Source organism: Lepidochelys kempii, chromosome 2 (genome assembly GCF_965140265.1).
Source record: "Lepidochelys kempii isolate rLepKem1 chromosome 2, rLepKem1.hap2, whole genome shotgun sequence".
NCBI lineage: Eukaryota > Metazoa > Chordata > Testudines > Cheloniidae > Lepidochelys > Lepidochelys kempii.
Genome location: NC_133257.1, coordinates 243,238,923 through 243,259,490, shown reverse-complemented (window position 1 = coordinate 243,259,490; position 20,568 = coordinate 243,238,923). Strand labels below are relative to the sequence as shown.

Sequence of the window (20,568 nt, the reverse complement as noted above, 5' to 3'; positions counted from 1 at the left end):
CCCAAGTACTGCCATAAAAGCACTTTTAGCAAAAAGCTGTAACGTGGCTCTGCCTAAGCACCAGTTGAGGGAACCTCCTTTGATTATGCACACAAAGTTTAAAAAGCCATGAAGACTTTGTAGTTAATAGCTTACCAGCTACTTAATTATTTGAGAAATATCCTGCCAACTAGTACAACCCTGAGTCCTCCTACTGCCTCTTCAGCACAGTTACCATTTATTTCACTTTCTTATAACCATTAAGTAGTTTGCAAAATTGTCAGTATTATTAGAGATGGAGGTTCACCTCATAGTCATAATAGCTGACTCAAAGCTAGTTAGCAGTTGGCTTTGCTTTTAGCAGTGGGAAATAGGGTCAGAGCTGAACAATGGTGCAATGACAATGAAGTGTGTCTGAAGCTAGAAAATCAAAACTCATGTTTGGGCTGGAGAAGTTATATGCAATAAGGGCTTTAGAAGAACAATAGGAAGGTACTAGAAATACAAGAAAAGAGAAATCTGAAACAAACCATACTGCATTGTTTCTCAACTCAACAATGACAAGTCATTCCACCACAATTCATCAGTGTTCAAAATCTGACTCAGTTTCCAGATCAAACTAAGCAATGTACTGTGAATTATTACAGAACAGTTTAATGTGTGGTGACAATCTACCATATACCTAAAGTTACAAGACAGTTACTAAAAACTAATCACAGTAGAAACGCATGTAATGCATATTTCTTAAAAAGGACTAAAACCATTGATCAGTAATTTATACTACAGTGCCACCTCCTGGCCACATTCTAATAGATACATTGTATCCTTGTGTAACCAATTAATATGGTAAGCACAGAGTGGTCAGGATATATATGTTTAAACTGAGAGCTGATGCAAAGACTATAAATTATACAGCTTTCTACATAACTGATTGTGTGACAACATTTTGAAAAGTTGGATGTCTCAGTGAAGCCCCAGGGAGTTAATAGGATCTTATAGCTTAGTATCCAAGCTGAGTTGGGTAAATGGGAAGAACTGTGCTTACTTTATTTCCCCCCCCCCCATCTATGGGCCAATGTACCTTTTAAACTTTTTCTCTTCCTGGACTCTTTTCCTTATATGGTCTTTCAAAAGGAAAATGTGGGTTGTTATCCATAATGCCAATGCAGTGCTGTAGCTTTTTAAGGAGGCAGAACTTCACAGGTGTACTAGAGCATGCTAATGAATAACAACTCACCATAGGGTTGGTTCCCTTGGAGCTATATGTTAGTCTTCTGGCCCCTGCTTGAAGTTTTCCCTGACATGAACAGTGCCAACAGCTGCCACAGATGATTATAATGAGTTAGTGAGACTGGAATTTGGGTCGGCAGGAGGGTTTTCTGTATAGCTATATTGAAAAAGTATGATGTGGGTTTAAGAGCCAGGCATTCTGGGAAACTTACCTTGGCCCATGCCATAACCACCACCCCCCACCACACCCTTATTTAAATAGTTACAACAAAAGCAAGAGATGCTTGAAAAGAGGTGTTGAGGATAGAGTGTCTGTTGTGGAATCCTCCTGTATAATACTTTAGAAAGCAAAATATCCTGGTACTTTCTAACTCTAGAGTTCTTTGTGCTTGACAAACTTTACCAACACCCTATGGAGAGATGTAAGCAATACTGTGTTCATCTTTACATGGGGAAGGGAACTTAAGGCTGAAGGGCAAAGTCAAGTGCCCAAGCTCAGAGCGGATGTCCGTGTCTGAGTTAGAGCAGGATTCTAAAGCTGGTAATCCAGACCTCAGTGAAGGCTGTACCAAAACTCCTATTGATTTCGGTCTGTCAATTTAATTTGTAAAAGCTCCAGAACAGAAACAGGATGTGTATCTCAAGCCTGCAATACTTTTCTTCCCAAACAGTACATAAAATGCAAGAGCTGATAGGAATGCCTCTGCTAGGGTCTTTCTGATAAATTAACAAACGCAGTGCAAGGAGCCTAAAGACTGGTGTAGGCTAAATGCTCTGCCCAATGTGGAGTAAATAAAAAGACAGATGTAGGACCTCAAGGAAAGCCAAAACGCTGTGGAGTGAAGGCTGCTTCAGGCCAGGAGGAGAAAGTCCAGGCTCATAGTAGAGGTTATTTGCTAAGGAAACAGATTCCTCCTGAGCATAGTAGGAGGAGGATAGAGGACAATTCTTACAAGATGGGTCCATTTTCAATATGTTTAAATTACCAGACAGCTCTGTCTGTCTAGGTTTTTATGAGAGTGCCCATCACTCTAGTGTATTGAGCTCATATAGCTGAGTGCAGTTGCCTTGAAGCAGGAACTGTGCAGTACATCATAGACATTTTTCACACTATCATAGTGCCTGGTATTTAAAATATGGAGTTATAATTTAATGTGATTTCGGTTTGACAAACTGCCTTAGAGACTACTTACTATCTCAGATCCAACACTGAATTGACCCTTCTGAAGGCTGGGATAATAATATCTTCATTCCTATAGGACAGTGGTTCCCAAACTTGTTCTGCTGCTTGTGCAGGGAAAGGTCCTGGGGGGCCGGGCTGGTTTGTTTACCTGCCACGTCCACAGGTTCAGCTGAGGGACCTCTGCCTGCACTGCTTCCAGCAGCTCCCATTGGCCTGGAGCGGCGAATCGCAGCCACTGGGAGCTGCGATCAGCCAAACCTGTGGACGCGGCAGGTAAACAAACCAGCCCGACCCCCCAGGGGCTTTCCCCGCACAAGCGGTGGAACAAGTTTGGGTACCACTGCTCAAGGACTTTAATCTATGGTTTCAAAACACTTTACATGCACTAATGAATTAATTCTCACAAAAGTCCCCATGGGAAGCAAGCACAGGGAAGAGATTACCCTACATTGACATTCATTCTGTTGCAGGTCTAGGAATAGGACCCATGTTTTCTGACTCTGTGTCCTGTGCTTTAAGTGGTCATCTTTTCCTTTTTTCTCACACTTGATTTTAGATCTTCTACCTTCAGTAGCCCTAAATGCATCCACACTTTCTGAGCTATGACACCAAGTCTACCAGTGGATCAGACAGCCTCTGCTAGCAATCAAACTGCTATCTTTAAATTTTACAACCTTTGGGGCATAGGTCAGAGATGCATACATAATTCATTCTGAGATCTGGAGTGATTTGAAGAGAGTAATTAAAAGAGACACAAAACAGCATATTGAATGGGTTTCTCTGGGTTCAGGCATGAGAGAGGAAGGAGGAAAATAGGTTCACAAGGTAGTACAGAACAAAGGGGAAAAGAAGAAATGAGAGAGGCTGGAAACTTTAGCCTAAATAGTCCAAATTCAAAGTGTGTTGAGGCTCTCCAGTGACTGGTTATCATTAATATGTTTATTTAATCAGGCTCACATTAAGATGCACTGCCTGAGTAATGTTAATCTGAAATAAAAACTGATTGGGAGAGCAACTGATTCTTCCTTTCCCCAAACAGCTGGTAAATCCTTATGAACAACTCTCAAATGAAAAATCCTTACAAATAAACTAGTGTCTGATGAAAATCAGTATCCAGAACAAGTTTCCTTTGGCCTGTGGTGTGTGCATATGTGAATGGCAGGAACATGGGCTCTGGCTTTTGTCTTACTGCTGCATGTTAATGAGCAGCTAGGAGTGCCCTCAGCTGGCCCGAAGAGTGAACTTCATCCTCTTTTTGCCTAACTGCAAAGACTACCAGTTGCAGATTTATGCTTCAATTCATCAAAGCCTGCACGTACAATTATAGAAATGTATGACTGGCAGGGACCTCAACAGATCATCTAGTCCAGTCCCCTGCACCGAGGCAGGATTAAGTATTATCTAGCCCATTCCTGACAGGTGCTTGGAGGTTTTTAAGAACAGGTTAGACAATGACCGAGATTCCACAACCTCCATAGGTAATTTTGTTCCAGTGCTTAACTACCCTGACAGATAGGAAGTTTTTCCTAACATCTAACCTAAATTTCCCTAACTTAATTTAAGCCCTTTACCTCTTGTCCTGTCCTCAGTGGTTAATGAGAACAACTTGTCACCCTCCTCTTTGTAACAACTTTTTATGTATTTGAAAACTGTTATGTCCCCTCTGTCTTCTCTTGTCCAGATGAAACCCTACTTTTTCAATATTTCCTCAAAGGTCACATTTTCTAGACCTTTAATCACTTTTGTTGCTCTTCTCTGGGCTGTGCATATCTTCCCCAAAGTGTGAAGACAATACTCCAGTTGAGTAATACTCCAGAACTGAAGACAATACTCCAGTTGAGGCCTTATCAGTGACTAGTAGAGTGAAAGAATTACTTTTTACATCTTGTTTACAACACTCCTGCTAATACATTCCAGAATGATGTTCTTTTTGTTTTAGCTGGGTTTGTTTAGTTTTTTGCAACCATATTACATTGATTCATATTTAGTTTGATCCACTATACCCACCCACCCCAATCCCTTTCTGCAGTATTCTTTCTGAAGCAGTCATTTCCCATTTTGTATTTGAACAATTGATTATTTCTCTCTAAGGGTAATATTTTGCATTTGTCCTTATTGGATTTCATTCTATTTATTTCAGACCATTTCTCCAGTTTGTCAAGATCATTTTGAATTCTAATCCTGTCCTCCAAATCACTTGTAATCCCTCCCAGATTGGTATCATCTGCAAACATTATACGTTTATTCTTTATGCCATTATCATCTTAGACTTCAGTGGGACTTAGGCAGACGCTTAAGCATTTTGCTATATCAGGGCCATAGGAAACATTTCTCATAATTACACTGTAAACCTGACACACTTTGTCCTATACCACTTGCATGGATAGTGGTAATGAAAGGATTTCTACTTGCCAGTATGACTCCCCTGTGGGCTGAAGGTCATGGGAGGAAGTCTTCTCCAGAAGTAACCACTTAAGTCCCCGGCCCTACAAACACTTAAATATATAAGTGACTTGTAGACAGTGGAACTACTCACATGAGAAAAGTAATGCTCCGGATCAGAGCTGTGAGGAGAAGAATTTATTTATTGGAGACTAACATATTCCTATATTTAGATAGACAAGCTCAGGCAGCTTGCTCCCTACTCAGTGCTCAGAGGAGTGATAACCACAAGGTCCTTCACCTTCTCCAACTGACTTCAATACTTGTCCTATTTCCTGCCAATTTCTCTCATTCTCTTGGCCTCCTCTGTTCCATCTCTTTCCTTTCCTCACTTCCCGGACAGTTTTTCCCTGCTTCCCATCTCTCTCCCCCTGCTGCTGGAGCTACACTTCCTTCCTCTTCCATTTTTTCTTTATCCAAACTGCTGAACTCCAACAGTTTCAGAATCTCCTGGTTCCAGAGTTACACCCTTTCACCAGTTAAGTAGGCATCACCTGAGACATTTTGCTCACCATGAATGAAATTCACGTGGGTGCAGAGGGCCAGTACAAAGTCTGTGCACATCTAAGTCCCCCCTTGGATGCTTGAGTGGTGCACAGGATTTGTGCTGGCCCTCTGTGAGGGGTGAATTTCACTATTTAAATAGCAAAGAAGGTCATAGTTTTATCATATTTTTGCACCTAAACTTCAATTCTGCTTGGAAAAAATAGTTTACTAAAGAAATATGTAACTATTATTTCAGACCTATGTTATCACAAGGTAGAGAATTGGGATATCTTACTTGAATATCTCAGAATTAAGTGCTGGGGAGGGGGGGAGGAAGAATATTACATTAGTTGTTCTTCCCTACAGGAACATGTAGCCCCAAAGGCAAGTGAGCTGCCAGCTGAGTACCTTACACCTTTCACCATTGCAAGTGTCATAGTCATCAATGTAATGCCCTAGTTTTGAACTCTAGTAAAAACTACAGAAGTAGCTGCATAACATTTTTACATACTTAGACCATAAAAGGCTTATTTGTAAAACTCACAAAGTATATAAAATATATCTTTTTAAACATTGCAGGCTCCTTCAGTTCCTCTAGAGAGCAGCAAATAGGCTTAAATAAAGTATTAACATGAACCTGTCAAATACTCATGAAAGAGAGAAACCTGGTTTGGGAGGAGCTGCGTACACTCACTACTTTCATTATGTGCACTAGCTGGAGATCAACATGAAGCAGAGAATTCTGAGCAGGGGGACCCTCTGGAGAAAAGCATTATAACCAAACTTTCTGGGAGTGGCTTCTCTAATGGAAATATTTCTGTATTATGGAAAAGTCTATTACTTCAGCTCTGGAAAGTCAAATTTTGGATAAATACAATATCTAGGACCTCAGCCTGGGATTTTCCAAGCAACTTAAGGGAAGTAGGTCTCCCAGTGAGTGCCATCCTAATTTCCCAAAAGCCATTGCCGGAGATTTAATTGAGCTGAAGTGTATGCTATTGTAAATAGGAACTCTACCCTATGTGTTGGTTCCAGAAAGAATTTGGCCATAGTCTTTCAAGAATCCCACATGTTGTAGGAGGAAAGTTACTCCTTAGATGTCTTCCTGTACACTGTTCTCTTCTTGACTTCGGATCAGAACACTGTGCTTCTAGGGAATCAAATGTAAACTCCTAAATCTGAACAAGGCTCCTACTAGATTCAAAATATTGGAGAAGCATCAACGGCAGAGGAACTAACCAAATAAGAGGAAGGTGATTATTGCTTTTGTCCCTCTTAATGAAACCTGAGCCAATATTATTGACCAGGCATCATGAAATATGGTTTCCAGTTGTAAGGAATTTGTTCAGTTGCTTGGTAGGAGGGTTTCTCTATCTAAATATTTATATGGCCCTTTATCTCTGTGGTCACCGAACATTTGAAGACATGGATTCTGTCCATCTTGAAGTGGTAGAATACTCCCCCACTTGTTCAAGAACACCAGGTTGACCACCAAGCTGTGACAGTCTTTTCTTGACTATTAGGAAGATCATACCTGGGGGAGCCAAGATCTCTCCCTATTTCCAGGTTATCTTTTGAACTTCATATTCATTTTGAGGGTCAGTCATAATATTTAGGATGCAAGACCTTTGTAAGGGTCCCTCATACTCCTGTCAGACTTAGTGAAACAGGTAACTAACATGGGGTCAAACTCTAGGATCTTGGCTGGTAAGCTAAAGTATGGACTGTCCACCTTTGTGTTGCAGCAAAATGCTTTGGCCAGAAAAGCTCTGGATTCATTCCACAATACAGCATTGTCCACCTGGCTTCCCTCTCTGTCCATAGGGATTTAAGTTGACTACAGATGAAGTGTAGGATGGGGCAGGTATAGAGCATTAAGATGGGAGGAGGATACTGGAGCCAGTAAGGGAATAGTCTGTCAGAGGCCTCCGAAACAGTGCTATGCTGACGTCGAGAGAGGTGAGGAGAAGCAGTGTCTAAAATTGCAGGGGCAGGAAGGCTACCCCCTAGAACATCCTCTTGAATGAGTCTGGCAGTGTTTACTTCCTGCTTCAGCTTACAGTGCTCCGTAGAGAGGAGGAGTATTACCACCTTCAGTGCTGGGTTGGGGAAGACAGTAATAGGAGCCACTGCAGAAGCTCCTTTTGCTTGGTCAGACCCTCCTGCCTTTCTCCACTATTATTATTATTTTAATACCAACGAAAGTTCAGCATTGTACAAGACAGAAAATAAGCAGTCTCTTGCCTGATGTGCTTAGAATCTCGAGGACTGAAGAATACAATGGGAAAGCCAGATGTGGGGATAAGTCCACTCCTCCTTCCAGTTATACATTCCCTTCCTGAGCATGTAGGAAGGGGGGGGCGTGTTTCAGGAGGCAAGTGACATTCACCACCATCTTGATTTGAGGCCAGGTTTTCAGTAGTGAGAGCTTCCTAGTGTGGCTCTGATAGCTGAGTTAAGGTCTCCATCCCTGAGCTACAGGAAACTTGTCTGCTGTCCCCTGATATTATCAAGCTGTGGAGAGCAGCAAAGAGGAGAAAAAATGAAGCTCCTGATGCAGGTTTTTTAATCTGTGGAGTTTTTCAGGAGTAATTTACCAGTGGACTTCAGTGTCTGTGGGGAAATCCTTACTGCGTGCTGTTGGTAATACAGAGCCTTCAGTATCTTTTTTTTAAATTTAATTATTATTATTTATTTTATTCTGTTGTTTGGCAAACAAAGGAAAAGCAGTCGCTTGACTGAGAACCTCTTTGGCTTAAAGTATTTTTACATGAAACAGTGTGACATTGTTAGTCATAATATTTTGTGAAGGTGGTTATCCAAATACCTATGCACTTCTAATTAGGCAGCTATATATACCCTCTTGGTAGAAGGACTTCCTTGGGAATAAGTTTGAGTTTTGATTTGGGTCAAGGAGGGGGAACCTAAACATTCCTCAGTCAGTGAGGATCTTGGACAAAAAGTGGAGAAGTGAGGAGGAAGGACAATATTACAATGACAAGACTATACAGTAGGGCAATGTGGGTGATTCAATGAAATTAGTATCTGTACTTTAAAAAAATTCACTATTTGTAGGTCAAGAACAGTTTGTTATGATTTGGAACAGTTGCTTCAGAACATTGTTAGCAATTCAATTAAACATGAGATTACATTGTAAAATGACTTCTTTATTGCTTAGCAGGAGATAGCCTCCCATAATTCCCCTCCGTTTTTATTTTTATTTTATACACTATATTTTGATGGTTAAATTATACACTATATAATTTATAGTTAAATTTTCTTTGATGGTTAAATTATCCTAAAACAATATATGGACCAAATAACTAATCTATTGATAAAAATCATTTTAATAGATTCATAGATATTTAGGTGAGAAGGGACCATTATGATCATCTACTCTGACCTCCTGCACAACGCAGGCCACAGAATTTCACCCACCACTCCTGCGAAAAACCTCTCACCTATAAATGTATAATTTTAGTATCCCCTTTCTCTGATCAGATAATCATTGCAATAATCACACACAGGGAGACAATTTTAATAGTTTGCTATATAACATTAAGGAACTCTACACATCTGTTAACTCAAATTTTAATAACTTTCTGCTCTGAAGCTGGAGAGACATAGAGGACAACTGCTACTATGGGTGATTACACATTCACCAGCCTATGATCAATCATAAAAGAATAGAGGGTAGCAATTTTCTATTAGACTGGGGTGGGAAGGTAACCAGACATGATTCAGCCAACGTTAGGGTAAAAGGGGAGATATCGAGCTTCCTGAGGAAAAAATAAATCCATTTGTCACCATACAATCTTCAGTCAGCACTAAGCTTCCCATATTCTATAACATCTGGGACCGACCGATGAGCAACAAACGCAGCTACTATTCTACACCATGAAGTAATACTACAATATCAACTTGTTGATGGTGAGGTAATTCCTTTGTGATCTGGATCTCTTGCATTGTTTGAGTGCAAAATCCAAACTTCCCCAAAGCTTGAGGAGGACCATATCTTGTATTCTAGTTTTGGCGTTATCTTCAGAAAGTTTTGGAGCCATCTTTTTCTGACTCTCCTTCAAATCCCTTCTTTACTAAAGGAGCATGGTTAAGAAGGGATTTGAAGAAGAGTCAGAAAGCTTAGCGTTTGGTCAGTGGTAGGTTCTTTCCAACATAAAGGGGGACACTGAAATAAGTCTCAAAGGCAAGAGTAGCAGTAGATCTAGCTATTTCACTGTTCTAGTTCTAAACCAAGTTCCTACAATATTTGTCACAGCAGGGTCTAGTTTTAATTTTCTGTCAGAAGGTAATATCTGACCTCCAGATAGCAACATTTCTACCCTCTCTAGACTCAGTGGACTTGTACTCTTTCAGTACCTGACCGTAATAGTCAGGGATCCTAAAACTCAGTAGAAGATATTCTGTTTCCTTCCTCTCCCTAATATAGTTGAATACTTTTGTTTCTCCTTTCAAATTGCTTTACTTTGCTGTCTCTTGCTTCTGTCATAACTTGTACCCCCTCAATCACCACGTCTAATCAGCTTCCAGCCAGCCATTTACATGACTGCAGCTGTGAGTAGTATAAACACCTAAAATCATCGATGGGCTTGGAGTTTTTAATGAACAATTTATGACCTTTCCACATTTCCACCCTGTTCACTGAAACTGTTTTTAAAATTATTTAGGTTACAGCAGGTTCATCATTCTGCCGGGGGGAGCCAGCAGCTACCAGGGCCAGGTTCAATATCTAGGGGTTCCTTTTCAACCATACGGCACAAAATCAGCTTGAACCTCCACCCAGCAATCTGGGAAAATTACACACCATCCCAGGTGCCTCTGAGAAGCAGTACTTCCCCAGAGACAGCAAGATGTATGGGCCCATGGTGCCTGTGCCCCACCAATATGAAAGCACAGGGGCCCAACTCCACCAAAGTTTGGATCCAGGTCTCGTCCCCAGCCCCACCTGCCGCCCCTGTGCACCTCCCCTAGAGCTCCCACCTGCCACACCCAGGCAATTTAAAAGGGCCCAGGGTCCCCGCCACTGGCAGTGCAATGGGGCTAAGGTGGCTTCCTGCCCGCCTGCTCCGCTTCCAGAAGCGGCCGGCATATCCCTGTGGCCCCTGGAGGGGCCATGTCTCAGTGCACTGCCCTCACCCCGAGCTATGGCCAATGGGAGCTGTGGGAGCAGTGCCTGTGAGCAGTGCAGCGTGGAGACCACTCCGGGCCCTCACCTAGGAGCTGCTGCCAGAGGGAGGTGTGGGTCACTTCCGGGAGCCACCCAAGGTAAGCACGGCACCCCTTGTCCTCTCCTGACCCCTGCCCCAGCCCAGACCCCGCACCCAAACTCCCTCCCAGAGCCTGTCCCCCACACCCTCTCCCACACCCCAACTGCCTTCCCCAGCCCAGTTCCTGCACCCCAGCTTCCTCCCAGAGCCCGACCCTGGACCTCACACCCAAACTCCCTCCCAGAGCCTTCGGCAGGTCGGTGGGGGGTGTGGGACTTGGATCCCTTCTGGGCACCACCACAAACTACACAAACCTGCTACCCCTGTATTTCCCCACTCTCAAGCACAGAGTCTGAGTGTAGCAAAGAAACTTTTAATGAAAGGAGGGAAGTCACCTGACATTAGTTAGGGAAAATGCCTCAAGCAGGATTCATAAACATAAAACTGTGAGGAGGACACCCACCCCAGAGTGGGTGGGTCAGAGCCTTCTGCCTCATGTTCTTGAGTTCTACAACCAAAAGTTCCTTTACTGCACCCCTCCTCCCCACTCCCTCACAGGACACCACTCGCAGTGGTTGTCCTTAGTCAGTGAGGACCCAGGGTTCAGAGGTGCATCTGTGTGAGTTCATCTCCCACCTGGGGAAGAAGGCACCTTGCTTGCTTCACCATCTGAGCACTTGCTTTAGCTGGCCACCATGGTTCCTGGCTGCCCCACCAGCCAGCCGTCCGCTTGCCACTTTTGCCAGCTGCCCATCACTTACCTTCTGCTGCCACCTGCCTCTCTGTTGTGACTTCTGTAGATCAGTCTCTTAGTGATTTTTAGCTCTCAGCAGACTGAGTAGAAACACTGCCCCACCACAAGTGATTTCAGCTCTCATTAAGTACTTGAAATAAAAAAAGGCTCCTAATGAAACCTATTTAGCTCTATTTTTGAACAGGGTAAACCAACCCGGGGACCCTTAGGAAGAGTCCACACCCCTCTTACTTTCACGGGGGGATGACATTCAAGCCCCTGGCTTAGTGAGTTCCTTTCAGCTGAGGGAGACCCCTCAATCAGGACAAGCTCAGCATGGTTCTGCTCCCCTTTAGTCATACAATGAAGGTAACAACATTGATAACCTTTCACTACCTCTACATTCAGTACTAATGTGATTTCTAACCTAACACCAGCCAAAGCTGATCACTTGGAGCTACACAGCTCCTGTCTGCTAGATATGGGGGTGAAAGTAAGTCGAGTGATTGACCGGTACGCTGGGGTCAGCTCTGGCCCTCAGAAGCGGCAGGGCTGAGGGGGTCAGAGCCAGCCCCACCCCACCCTATAAGGTAAGTGACCCCCCCTTCACCTCCACCTCCCACACTCCCCCACCGGGGTAGCAGCAGCAGCCCAGGGCTCCCCTGCTTGTACTACCCTGGTCCTTTAATTAGCTGCTGGAGCCCTGGGAAAGTGGCGGGGCTCCAGCGGCTATTTAAAGGACTGGGGTGGCAGAGGCAGCTGGAGCCCCAGCCCTTTAAATAGCCCCATGAGCCCCCGCTAAGCCAGGGCTCTGGGGGCTATTTAAAGGGCCTTCGGCTCCCCTGCTTCTACTGCCCCGGTCCTTTAAATAGCCTCCAGAGCCCTGGAGTAGCAACAGCAGGGCTCCAGCAGCTATTTAAAGGGCCCGGGTGGTAGAAGCAGGGGAGCCCCAGGCCATTTAAATAGCCGCCGGAGCCTCACAGCCGCTATCCCAGGGCTCCAGCAGCGGGACTCTCTGGAGGCAATTTAAAGGGCCTGGGGCTCCAGGCACTGCTGGGAACCCCAGGCCCTTTAAATTGCTCCCTGGGGAAGCCGGGCTGCCCCAGTACGGTGCATCTGCTCTTGCCGGTATGCCGTACTGGGGCATACCGGCTTACTTTCACCTCGGGCTAGATACCTATGCAGAGTAGGTGTGTTCAGGTAAATACAGTTTGTTCCTGAAGTCTCTCTCCCTCCCAAACTAGGTGTCAGAAGAGAGTTCATTCAGACCCCATTTACACTGCTAAGCAGGGGACTACAATCCAATCACCCCCTTGCAACTGCACATCCCTGGCCAGGTAGGAGGAAGAATTCTAACCAGGAAGTGAGTGGGCACTGCTGGGAAGCATCAATGGCATGATGAGCCAGGAGCTTCAGAGAAGCTGAATGCAGAAAGAAACCCCCAGAAACCATATACAGAGCTGCACATGGAACGTTCCAGCCAGACATGACCGTAGGATTGGGACTAATGGGGGAGCAGCAGCAACTGGACAGGGAGCCAGTGCAGAGGAGCTAGGACTAGCGCCTACAAGGCGTAGCTGCTGAAGCACCTTCACTGCTTGCCTCTCAGCTGCAGTACACCTGGCACACTACAGGTACCTTAGAGGTTTGGTGTACTCCAGCACTGTGCGGCTATAACCATTGCCGTGTTTTAACACAACTGCATCAGAAGTAAGCTTGAGTCAGGCAGATCTTCCTAAGAGGGTATTGGCGGTTTTCAGAAATTTATATTCACGTTACGCACACACTCTGAAAGTTCCAGCACTCTCCACATCAGCTGTATGTTTATAGAATTGGCCTCACACTATGGGGATTTGCAGGAGGTAAAACCAGGCAGCAGCCTGACCTGCAATTAAGGGATAGCATTATTAGTATAGGTCAAAGTTTAGTAAGTACAAACCACTGAGCAGGAGGAGGAAAAGGACTATTAACTTTATTATCCCTTTCAGACACAATCAGGCCCTTTCTGATTTATACTGGAGACTCTAGTCATTTAAAAATAGATAGGTATAAAGACAAATAAACAAGCTCCAGAGTTCTGCCACAGCGTCTGCATTATTTATCCACCTGTCTGTCCATGTATCAGTTTGAGAGACATACAAGATACATTCAATCCATGTTTGTTCCCCGCATTCCTTCTCACAGCTGATAAAATACAATGACTTACAAAAGGTTTCTTTGTCCTAATATTTGTGATATTACAGCATAATCAACACAGATCCCATTAAAAAGACTTCACGGACTAGAGAACTAAATATTTAATGCTTTTCTATCTCTGATCAGTTTAATAATTAATGTGGTTCCTCTCCAGGAAATGATAAAACACATCACTGTCACACATGAAAAGCTAAACAAGCTCAACTAATATAAAGAAAAATATTATGCTTGACTACAACAATAATGAAATGAATATATATCTGAAAAGACTGTTAGAAGCCACATCAGCATAAATCTGTGGTAGTGGTTAGAAAGATCCCTAATATTCAATATTAAACATTCCAAACAGCAAAAGTTACCATCTTAATTAAATCTGCCACACGGTATTATCAAGGATTTCCATACAATCCTGTCAAAGTCACAGCAAGTTCTGCTTCCTGTTCTTCATTCCGCCAGAGGGATGTTTTATAAAATTATATTTTTACAGGCACAAAAACGGAATTTAACCAACACTGAGGTTTTGATGTCAGACTAGATGGTGCGAAATGTGTGTCATTCCAGGAGAAGTAAATGCAATGTCACGGCTCTTTACACCCATTCTGATCTTTTTGATCCCAAGTAGCCAGCACTGCTACAACTTGATTGCCCAATAGAAGCTTTTAGCTCAGCTGAAGAGTAACATCCTAAAAGCTTGCTCTGACTTCCAGAAGAGTAAACCCCAAGATGGGACTTGACCTGGGGTCTCAAAGTTAGGGAAGCCTCTTTGGTGAAGGTTTGCTGTTGCCCATGTCTCAGCTGCTTGTATGGAATATGGTGCTGGTCACTTATACACAGGGGCACGTCATTACTGCCTTGATTAGCAGCAAGGCTGTCTGCTAGACAGGGCTTATTGCTGTTACTGTTGAGGTTAGAGATGGCAGTTTGCTGGGAGACGATCTTCTCTTCCTCCTGAAGTTCTTCTTCATCTTCAGAATGAAGTGAGCAAGACACTTCACTAGTATGACTGTTGTGTGTCACTAGATGTTGATGGCCTTTGTCCTCTGGAGGTGGTGGAGAATCCTCCTGCTTGTCAGCTGCAGGCTGAAATGAACTGTGCTCATCCTCTGCATGGAGACCTTCCATCGGTTTATTTTGTCCATTTCTTACTGCCATTCTTTGGATGGCAAAGGCTAGATCAACAAGGCTAAGCAGAAAAGAGAGGCCACTCACCCCCCAAATGAAAATCATCATGATCGATTTTTCAGTAGGCCTGGAGATGTAGCAATCGACCATGCTGGTACAAGGAGACTGGTAACAGGAAAAGCGTTTAGGAACAAAAAATCCGAAGAGATAATACTGTCCAGCTCCAAAGCTAGCCTCTGCCAGTGTTCTTAGAAAAAGGTGAACAGTGTATGCCCAAGAAAAATCAGGGATATTCAGAAGATCTGCCTTGCAGGATGGTCTAGTGACTGCAATGTTTTTGCAGCGTTCCTTCAAAGCTGAATGGCCAGCTAAGGCCTTCATTCCTTCATATCTATATGGCAAACAATGTGCTGTCACAACATGGATGGCTACTTTGTGCAGAACATAGATGCTGAATACAGCATAAGGTAGCAGAACAGACACTGTTTGAATGAGCCAGAATCGAAAGTGAGAGACAGGAGAGAAAATGTCATAGCACACGTTAGAGCATCCTGGTTGTAAGGTATTGCAGATAAACCGTTCTTGTTCATCTTGGTAGAGGGGGTATCCTGCTAACACTATCACCACCATTCTCAGCAAGATTACTAACGTTAGCCAGATCTTTCCTAGAGAGGAAGAAGAAATGGTGATAGACTCACAGCACAGAAAATGAAATCTAACAAGAGGCTCATATTGTTCACGCTGGATTACATTATTTATGAACAAAAATCAATTGGAATCTTTCCATTTACTTCAGTGGGCTTTGGATCAGGTCCTTAATTCTACAGTCCTTACTCCATTAAAACCCTTAGTAATATTGGGGCACGATCAAGCATTAATTGTTCTGAGTACCTCTCATTTATTTAATTTTTTCCATCAGACTCTATGCTTCTCAGGACCAGATCTTGTTTTGTTAGATCTTTGCAAAGTAATGTGTACACAGACATTGGTCTCTAAAGAATTAAATAATAATTTTAAAAAAACCTTCTCCAGGGCTGTGGAGTTCGGTTGGTTTGAAAAAAAGGGCAGTTAGACTGAAAAAAGCTTGCATGTTATATCTTAGGAGTTTTTACTGATATATAAAATCTTTGGACAAACACTAACAACAGAAAAATTCAACCACCAGACGGGATATTTTGCAAAGGGGAAAAAAAGAAAACCAAAAAATTAGGACTCGAAACATTTACTGGAGTGGTTACTGAAACTCAGTACTACCACTATACTTATCAATATATGCAGATAGAGTTTGAAGCCAGGACATCCTGAGTTTCAGTCCTGGCTCTGCCACTGACTACCTATGGTCTTTGGAATGTCATTTAATAATCTCTCTGCCTCGGTTTCACTACTTAAAGCAAAACAATAAGGGGGGTTGAGTGATTCATATATACTTATCTACATTAACACAGGATAAAGGTTAAGGATTCAATTCTGCTTCCAGATAAATGCAATAGTAAAAATCTTTGACAAGAGTAGAAGCAGGAGTGGGACCGAATTAATGGTTGTGCAGAGCCCTAGAAATCTAAAGTACTGAGTGGTTCTCTCTGGTATAAACACACGTGGTTTTACAGGCAGAGAGTTGGTAAAATAGCCCCTGTAGGTATTGTTAAAAATAACACTTTTTACAGAAAAATTATTAGGATTTTGCTTTTAGTGTATGCATACTTACAGTCTTAGACAATCGCCTCTCCTACTTGCCAAAACACTAAGCACTTTTTTATAACATTTGTGTGAATCTTAAACATTTAAATGTTTGTAAAACATTGGGGTGTTAATATTTATTGGCATGCATTTGAGATGAGCTACATACCTCTCTTATGGCCAGCAAGAGAGACAATAACAATAACACAGCTCTCAGAAATGGTGAAACTGGGCAAGAATATATAAACAACTTGATAACTCCATGAAACCGCAGAATAGGTGATCATATTGAAACCCTCCCACAACCAACTAAACAATATATTTCCTAACCACAAACTGTTTCTGATGGCATTCTTGGTGTTTTCAGTTGGCTATTCTGGTGGAGAAAAATGGCTAGTATATGAAATCAAAAGTAGCCCTTAACAAATAATACTCTGTACTTTTATTATGCTTTTTATGCAAGGATCTCAATGTTTCAAAACCATTTATGAATTAAGCCTCTCAACACCCTGGGATGTGTTAGGGCATCAGTTTTTAATTAGAATGTACACATGAGAGAGTTCCGCTTAAAAATCACTTGATCCCTGTTAGGTTAGTACTATAGAGACAAGGTGGGTGAGGTAATAACTCTTATTGGACCATCTTCTTGGTGAGAGGGACAAGCTTTTTACAGATAACTCTGTGCATCATTTTCCCTAAGGGCTCAGTTCTGCAGACAGTTACTCAGCAAGCCATTTCATTGACAGTTACTGGGATTACTTGCTGCAGTGAGCAATGTCCTGTAATAAATATTTACAGGACTGAGCTGTAAAGGCTAAAGTCGGTTGTCTTCAGTAGTCTTTGGATCTGGCCCTAAGTCATTTGCTCAAAATTACAAAGTGAATCAGTGATGGAATCTTATTAAAAGAAAAAAAAAAAGACAAGACGGAGGTCATTGTCTGAGAAAATTAAAGGGCATTTTTAATATGCACTTGAATGCTGTAAACTTTTAAAACCCAACTATGAAAAACAAGATTGCTTAATCACCAAATAGTTTATTGAAAAATGTTTTGTTTTCTTCTCCCTATGTTATTTACTTCACTGTTAAAGCGGGCTATGTCATATAATGGAAAAATGTACTTTTTACATCTGCCTTGAGCTTTGAGTGTTTCATTACAGCTCTCAGTAGAGCTGGGAGGAAACTTGGTGGGTAAGAATAGCCAGATTTGAAAGCTCCCCTCCACCCCCCTCATTCATTTCTAACATTTAGATTCCTACTTCATCTGCTATGAATATTTTCTATTTAAAAAAAAATCAATCAACAGCTCTTATATCCCATAGCAAAACAATTAACTCTCTTTTGGAAGGGGGTCGTGGAATGGTCAGACTGATAGCTGGAAATGAAAGCTGATGAACAGGGAAGAAACCTGGATGATTTGGGGGGGATGAAACTCTCAAAGAAAGAGCACACCTTTTACAGATACTTACCTACAATCGTAACATTGTAGTTGAGAGTGATAATCAAAAACCCCAGTGAGTCCCAGCGCTCCATCTTTTTGAACTAGTTCACTACACTTTCAGCTTCTGAAAGCTTAAGGAGGATTCTGGCATTTTCAAAGCAAATTAGACCTAGACAGAGAAGGAAGAAAATAAATATATGCGGGGAAAACAATCATTAACAACATTATTGATGAAGAATTATTTTTATGAAAGAGCTAAATAGGCCTGCTGACTTTTGCAAATTGGGAACAAACCCTCCCTAGGAAATACAGTTGATTTCACAAAAGTTCTAGCTTCACAGATCTATTTGCTGCACTTACCTCTGTGGTCCCCCTGTCCTGACAACTGCAAGTAGACAAAAGGCAACAGAAGTAATCTCAACCATTGTGGGCTATTCTTACCCTCCCAGGGCATTCCAGCCTCCTGGCATTGCTGGGATATTTCAGTGGCAAAAATCAGACACCAGTACAGGAAATAATAGAAGCCTCTCTGTTTCCCCAAGGGGAATACAGATGAAAAATACAAGGAAAGGGGATACGAAGGGACCAACATCCCTGTCTTCGGAAGGCATTTTCAGTTTAGCAACTCTTTACTAGGAAGCTATCCCATTGCAATTTCCCCAAAGTAATTTTATTAATAAAACACACCTCCTCTGAGAGGACATCATGGTCTTGTCAATCACAGTTGCACCAAAAATTCCATAACTTGCCTTCAGCCTGAGAGGAGAGCAATCTCTACCCTGCAGGGATATGGAGGATGAAAATGATGAAATCTTTAATAGCATCTTGGAAAATAAAAATCATCTTTTTAAAGTCATTTTCATTTGGATGAGTTCTTCCTGTCTGAACTGTTTTCCATTGTAGTCATCACTGGGAAGAGCCTAGTAGAAATTGCCTGAATTGATAATCTAAGCAGATATTTGTGACATTTACTATTTAAGAAGTAAGCCATAGCATGTAGCGTGTTAAGGCTAAACTCTACTTACACAATCTGTTCTGAGTGATGGGCATAGCAAACCAGGAGGAAATGATGACTAAGGCCTTGCCATGGCATGTAGACTACACGGAGCTACACACTGCAGTGAAAAGCAGGCTTTTCCACATTGTGGTGTGTAGCTACACCCAGCAATGAAAGGATCCAGGAGCAGAGGGGCAGCCAAGAAAGGCTCCAACAGTCGGGAGGCAGTGAGATACTACACTTCAAAAAACAGCAGTGTAGACATGGGAGGCCCTGTCGGGGTAGACAGAGAGCCCTGTCAGGTATATACTCAAAGGTTCTGGAGTTTCTGCATCCGGAGCAGTGCCTTACCATCTACACTGTTCTTTGTATCTATGCTAGATGTATATGCAGCATATGTACTAGACACTGTCAGAAGTGTAGACGTAGCCTGAGTCACCCCTAGCTCCAGAGAGAAAATAATCTACGACTGTTACAGAGCCAAGGCTTCTTCCACTCCTCACCCTTCTTCCACCCTCACCCCAGAATCTGCTTTTCCCTTCCCTTCCATCCCATCTGTAACCCACAATGTGTGCTGTGGTTGCAAGGATAATTCCATCTGGGCCTTAAATTACTGGGGGGCAGGGAGGGGGAGGGAGATTAAAGTAGCGTGTGTATGAATCTATTTAGTGCTGGAGAAAAGTGGTGGTTTGACAGGCCTGAAAGCCTCTATTGAGCCATAGAACAGGCAAAAGCGTGAGCATGTCAATGCAACCCTGCAAATGCATTTCTACCTGGAGACACTCTCTGCTGAGGGAGTGGAATAGGCCAAGGTTTGCCTGGACATCGGGACTGAACTATTTGTAGGTTTGGTGGAATTAGATTTTTTTAATATAACTTTGACAATTACTTTTAATCTAACACTTGATTTTTATAAATTTAAAATGTCACAGGTGTGGGATTATTATGGGGGGGCTCAGACACTGTGGGAGATCAGACAATTATTTAGTAACAGTAGACACGGAGTTTCAACAAGTTAAAGCTTTATAACCATTAAAAACATAAATTGTCAACTCGTCAAAATATACAAAGTAAATTTCCTTAAACCAGACTCTAAAGTTCTCAAGCAGCATTTTCTTACTTTGCCTCATCAGTTATTAGCTATGGAAATATTTTTCATTGGTTTGTGTGAGTATAGTAAAATTGACATTTATCGATTTAAAAAAAAATCTAATCCTTTCAAGACCACCTATTTACTGAAACTGTCAACTGAAGAGCGTCAGTACAAGTTGTAGCATGACTGGGTCATGGGATGGGGACCCTGGTCCATTGGTAATGGGATAATTTCCCATTCTCCCCAGCCCATATTCCCGCAATATGTAACAATTCCAAAAACATTTTCTCTAGGGGCTCTCTGAATTCACTGAGACCTAATCAGGAATGCTCAAGGCCTCAGACAGGACAGCAAGAGAATCATTTGTGTTAGTCTGCCTAAGGGAAACATAAAAACCAGTGTATGCGGATGGAACTTCAAAAAAAATAAAATGATGATGAGGATTTACCTTAGTCAAAGATTTTAATCTGAAGTGATAAATATATGTAGTATTAAGTTTTTAGTACTCTTGTAATAAACTTTTTCCAACCAAAGGGAGCTCTTTAGTACTGTACTGTACTGTTTTTATGGTACTTGAAGTTGCGTTTTTGTGGTCTTTGAGGGAGGGGGAGAGTTAGGAGAGGGAAAGAGCGCAAATAACCATATTAATTTTGGAAAAGTAGCTACTCGTGTGAAACTTCCTTTATCAAAAATAGAATCAGGAATGTTAAGATGCTGACAGGATACTAATGCACAGCAGCTGCATTGACACAGTAGGTCATAAATT

At 42.3% G+C, this 20,568-nt stretch overlaps 1 protein-coding gene across 1 annotated transcript; it reads right to left on the bottom strand.

Annotated features, from left to right (window-relative positions):
* Positions 1-14,062: 14,062 nt before the first annotated feature.
* GJD4 (gap junction protein delta 4) lies at positions 14,063-17,851 on the bottom strand. Its single transcript, XM_073329585.1, has 2 exons — positions 17,741-17,851; positions 14,063-15,261 (listed from the first exon to the last, which is right to left on the bottom strand). The coding sequence occupies exons 1-2, from the start codon at positions 17,802-17,804 to the stop codon at positions 14,063-14,065; spliced, it is 1,263 nt and encodes a 420-aa protein (XP_073185686.1). The 5' UTR covers positions 17,805-17,851.
* Between the last annotated feature and the right edge of the window lie 2,717 nt (positions 17,852-20,568).